At 58.7% G+C, this 4,571-nt stretch overlaps 1 protein-coding gene across 1 annotated transcript in view; it reads left to right on the top strand.

The window, feature by feature from the left end:
- LOC103803520 (ATP-binding cassette sub-family A member 2-like) overlaps positions 1 to 4,454 on the top strand; it is a gene marked incomplete at both ends in the record, with an annotated part of 8,989 nt that extends 4,535 nt beyond the window's left edge. Inside the window, 9 exons of the mRNA XM_009076080.1 lie at positions 17 to 98; positions 524 to 858; positions 1,092 to 1,251; positions 1,467 to 1,595; positions 1,859 to 2,026; positions 2,971 to 3,067; positions 3,450 to 3,623; positions 3,701 to 3,803; positions 4,340 to 4,454. Of these exons, the coding sequence (XP_009074328.1) occupies positions 17 to 98; positions 524 to 858; positions 1,092 to 1,251; positions 1,467 to 1,595; positions 1,859 to 2,026; positions 2,971 to 3,067; positions 3,450 to 3,623; positions 3,701 to 3,803; positions 4,340 to 4,454 (1,363 nt within the window). The remainder of the gene's footprint in view (positions 1 to 16; positions 99 to 523; positions 859 to 1,091; positions 1,252 to 1,466; positions 1,596 to 1,858; positions 2,027 to 2,970; positions 3,068 to 3,449; positions 3,624 to 3,700; positions 3,804 to 4,339) is intronic.
- Positions 4,455 to 4,571: the final 117 nt, after the last annotated feature.

Here is a 4,571-nt window from a genome sequence, read left to right as displayed (position 1 = left end):
TGGCCTGCAATGGCAGCCATGCTGCCCGCCGGGAACGCTTCGCCCAGCTGGCCACCGAGCTCCGGGAGCAGCTGGACACCCCCAAGATCATCAGCAGGGTGAGAGCTGGGCAGGTGGGGTGGGCTGGTGACAGTGGTGAGTCCTGGGCAGGGTTTACACTCACCTGGGAATGTTTTGGAAGGGGGACTCTGTTATGTGGCCTGGCCTCTCTTGGTTACCCCTTTCCCCAACATGAGCACCCCCTACCCTGCTCCATGTTGGGACCGCAGATGACTCCCCCTCTAGCACCCACTTGGACGCCGATGAGGTTAGGTGTCCCCAGCATCCCCCAAGGTGTCTCCGCACTGCCTGATAGCCATGGATGCACAGCAACGAGTCCAGGACCCTACCTGGGCACTGCTCCAACCTTTTAACAAGAAAGTGTCATTGCCACTGCATGGGGTCCCCATTTGTCCCCCTGTTCTGGTGAGCAGGACCCTGTTGCCCCAGCAATGAGTAACGCCTTGTCCACTTGTCCTTGCAGCTGAAGCTGGATGAGGTGAACAGCACGGCCGCCCAGCACCGCCTCCGCACCCTCCTTGAGGACCTGGTGGAGATGGAGAAGGTTCTCCGCGATGTGGACATCCTCTCAGCGCTGGCCAAGCTACTGCCCAGGGGAGCCTGTGCCAGCAAGGCCCCTCCACCCACTGCGAACAGCACCAGCTGGGCCAGTGCCAATGCCACGGCTGGGAACACCACAGCAGAGGAGGAGGAGAGTGCTGAGGGGAGCACTGCCGGCAGCGACAACCCCCAAGGGCAGTTCTCAGCATTCGTGCAGCTCTGGGCTGGGCTGCAGCCCATCCTCTGTGGCAACAACCGGTAGGAGTGCTGGGGGATGGCTCTGGATGCTCCCTGGTTAGGCCAGGGCTGTCACCCCTTGCTGAGCAGGCAGGATAAGTGCTGTGCTGCAGCCAGGGATGCTCCCTGTGCTGGGGAGCACTGCATGAGCATGGGAGTTGGTGTGAAGTCCCCTCACGGGCAGGGGTGGGGGCTGCCTACAGTGAGAGGTGCTGGGGTTGGAGCAGAGTGGACAGCCTGAGCCTGCTTTGCAGGACCATCGAGCCTGAGGCGCTGAAGCAGGGCAACATGAGCTCACTGGGCTTCACCAGCAAGGAGCAGCGGAACCTGGGCCTCCTTGTCCATCTGATGACCAGCAACCCCAAAATCCTGTATGCACCTGTGGGCACTGAAGTGGACAAGGTCATCCTGAAGGTGAGGGTATAGAGGCTGGGACCCCTGTCCTGCCTCTTCCACCAGCTCCACTCCACAGATTGGCTGAGCTGGGGGGAAGAGACTGACTGCCCTGGCCCTTGCTGGGGTAAGGATGCCCATGGGAGGTGGGCAGGTACCTCCAGGGCTACTAGCCATTCTGAAGAGCAGGAGGCCCCTGCCTCTGCCTGCTGTGTGACCTTCCCCACTGCCCACAGGCCAATGAGACCTTTGCCTTTGTGGGCAATGTCACCCACTATGCCAAGGCGTGGCTGAACATCTCCCCTGAGATCAGAGCCTACCTAGAGGAGGGCAGGCTGCAGAGGCGCATCCGCTGGCTTCAGCAGGTAGGACAGTGTGGTGGGAATCGAGCCTGCCTAGGATTTACTGCCCTGGCGGTGGAGGGGTGTCCTGCCCCCAGAGTACCCTGTGGCTTCTTCATGAGGTGCTCCTGGGTGCCCACCTTGCTCTTGTGGGGACAAGTCTGGATCCCTGCACAGGGTGCACACTGTCCCCCATCCCCAGGAGGAGCTTTGGGTCCTGCCTGTGTCCATGGGGAGGACACTGATGTGAGAGGCTGGGCATACCCCAACTTCTCCCTCTTTCTCAGTTTACTGCTGACCTCCACAAGCACCCAGAGGTCCTGAATGTCTCTGACAGTGATGTTCTCCACAACTTCCTCAATGGCAACTTCTCCCTGCCGAATGCCAGTGTCCTGCTCCAGCAGCTGGACACCATCGACAATGCTGCCTGTGGCTGGGTTCGCTTCATGGCCAAGGTGAGGTGGTGCCCACTTGTGGGAATGTGGAACCACGCACAGACAGGCTCTGTGGGGCTGAAAAGGGTTAGATCCACTCAGACCTCCTTAAGGCCGTGGGATGTGAGCCCTGGCAGAGGTGGTGGGTTCTGCAGTGTTGGAAGCTCTGGGATACGTGTGAAGGGTGGAGGTGCCCACACACTGTTGAGTTCAGGGGCTGGGGGGTGGCTCTGAGTGGCATGTGCTGTATTGTGTGCAGGGTTTGTGTTCTAGACCCATCTGGGGCTGTGGGGTCTCACTGGTCCTCCTTAAGGCCGTGGGATGTGAGCCCTGGCAGAGGTGGTGGGTTCTGCAGTGTTGGAAGCTCTGGGATACGTGTGAAGGGTGGAGGTGCCCACACACTGTTGAGTTCAGGGGCTGGGGGGTGGCTCTGAGTGGCATGTGCTGTATTGTGTGCAGGGTTTGTGTTCTAGACCCATCTGGGGCTGTGGGGTCTCACTGGTCTGCTGTGTCCAGAGCAGAGAAGGGCAATGGAGCCAGGGAAGGGTTTGGAGTAAGAGTCTGATGAGCAGTTGAGGGAGCTGGGGAGGCTCAGCCTGGAGACTAGGAGGCTCAGAGGGGACCTTCTCACTCTCTACGACTGCCTGAAAGGTCATAGCAGGTGAGGTCGGGCTCTGCTCCTAGGGAACTAGTGACAGGACAAGACGACACAACCTCGAGCTGTGCCAGGGGAGGTTTAGATTGGATATTAGGAAACATTTCTTCACTGAAATGGTGGTCAGGCATTGGCACAGCCTGCCCAGGGCAGTGGTACCATCCCTGTAAGTGTTCAAAAAACATGTGAATTTGGCACCTGGGGGACATGGTTTAGTGCTGGGCTTGACAGTGCTTGGGTTAATGGTTGGACTCAGTGATGTTAAGAGGACTTTTCCAACCTTAGTGATTCTCTGAATCACCCCAACCAGGTCAGCGTGGACATCTTCAAAGGCTTCCCCGATGAGGAGAGCATTGTCAACTACACACTGAACCAGGCCTACCAGGACAACGTCACTGTCTTTGCCAGTATGTCCCTGGGAACCAGCCACTTCGTAGGGGTCCCTGAAGCCATGTCCTCCTCCAGCTGTGCCCTGGAGCCACTGGCTTTGGGACGCAGCTCCTGTGGTGCATGCGTTGGGTGGGTGAGTGGGCCAAGCATCTCACAGTGCTCATCCCCTGCCCTGGGCCTAGTGCTGCTTGGTTCAGCATTCTGCTGCTGTCCTGGCTCTCCCACTGCCTGCTGTCCACATGCCCTCACATCCCAGGGCCATGCCCGCCATCCTTATCCATGGCAGCCCTCATGGAGCCTTTGACCAAGACAGACTGAAACCCTCCTCGTCCCTCCCCGTCTCTGTGGGCTGATGTGGCTGTTCCCTTGTGCACTCTTTGCCTCTCCTGCTGCCTGCAGGCGTCATCTTCCAGACCAACAGGGATGGCTCACTGCCCGCCCACGTCATGTACAAGATCCGGCAGAACTCCAGTTTCACGGAGAAGACCAATGAGATCCGTCGGGCGTACTGGCGGCCTGGCCCCAACACTGGCGGCCGCTTCTACTTCCTGTACGGCTTCGTCTGGATCCAAGGTGAGCGTCAGCACTCTGCCAGAGCTGCCCACATCCCTGGCCCCTGCCTGCTCAACCTGGCCTCTCCTCCTCTGCAGACATGATGGAGCGTGCCCTGATCAACACATTTGTTGGCCATGATGTGGTGGAGCCTGGCAACTATGTGCAGATGTTCCCATACCCATGTTATACCCGGGACGAGTGAGTAACACCCAGCTGCAGCACCTTGCTGCTTCCCCTTTGCAGGACAGGATACTTTAGCTAAGAAAAGGGGACAAGTTTGGGGGCCCTGAAAGAGACTGATGACATTGGAAATGATGAGCAACCAGTTAAGCCCAGTTCCTTGGACCCCGGGCTCAGGAAGTGGGGGAAGGTAAAGGGATGACATGTGGGTCTGTCAGTGGTTATGGATCGAAGTGGTCTGGAGGCAGCACCTCAAGAAGTCCTAGAGCCACCAGTGCTCCCAGGCAGGAGGGTGGAGAGGGCCCCATCCCCACCAGGGTGGGCAGGACCCTAGGCCAAGCAGGCAGCTGCTACCTGGGCCTGCAAGTCAGCACAGTGGATTGTCCACTCTGCTCACTGGAGAAGCTCTTTCAGGCACTAAGGAGTTGCTGGGTTGGAGGCTGGTTGTCCCTGAGCAGTGGGAGAGCCCCTCCTTGGCCCTGTGCCCCATGGTCTCACTGAGTCTGCAGCAGTGCCACCATCCAGCTCTCCCTTCACTTTCTCTCCCCCACTAGCTTCCTCTTTGTCATCGAGCACATGATGCCCCTGTGCATGGTGATCTCCTGGGTCTACTCAGTGGCCATGATGATCCAGCACATCGTGACAGAGAAGGAGCATCGCCTGAAAGAGGTTAGGATGGTGGGAGAGATCCCTATGGAGGAGTGGGCATATCTGAGCTCTGCATTCTGCACAGTGTCCTTGGGCATCTTCCCCGTTTCTCTGGGTCACATGAGCTGGGGCAGATGC

This window comes from Acanthisitta chloris, unplaced genomic scaffold (assembly GCF_000695815.1).
Source record: "Acanthisitta chloris isolate BGI_N310 unplaced genomic scaffold, ASM69581v1 scaffold4926, whole genome shotgun sequence".
Classification (NCBI taxonomy): domain Eukaryota; kingdom Metazoa; phylum Chordata; class Aves; order Passeriformes; family Acanthisittidae; genus Acanthisitta; species Acanthisitta chloris.
This window is presented reverse-complemented; position numbering and strand designations above follow the sequence as displayed.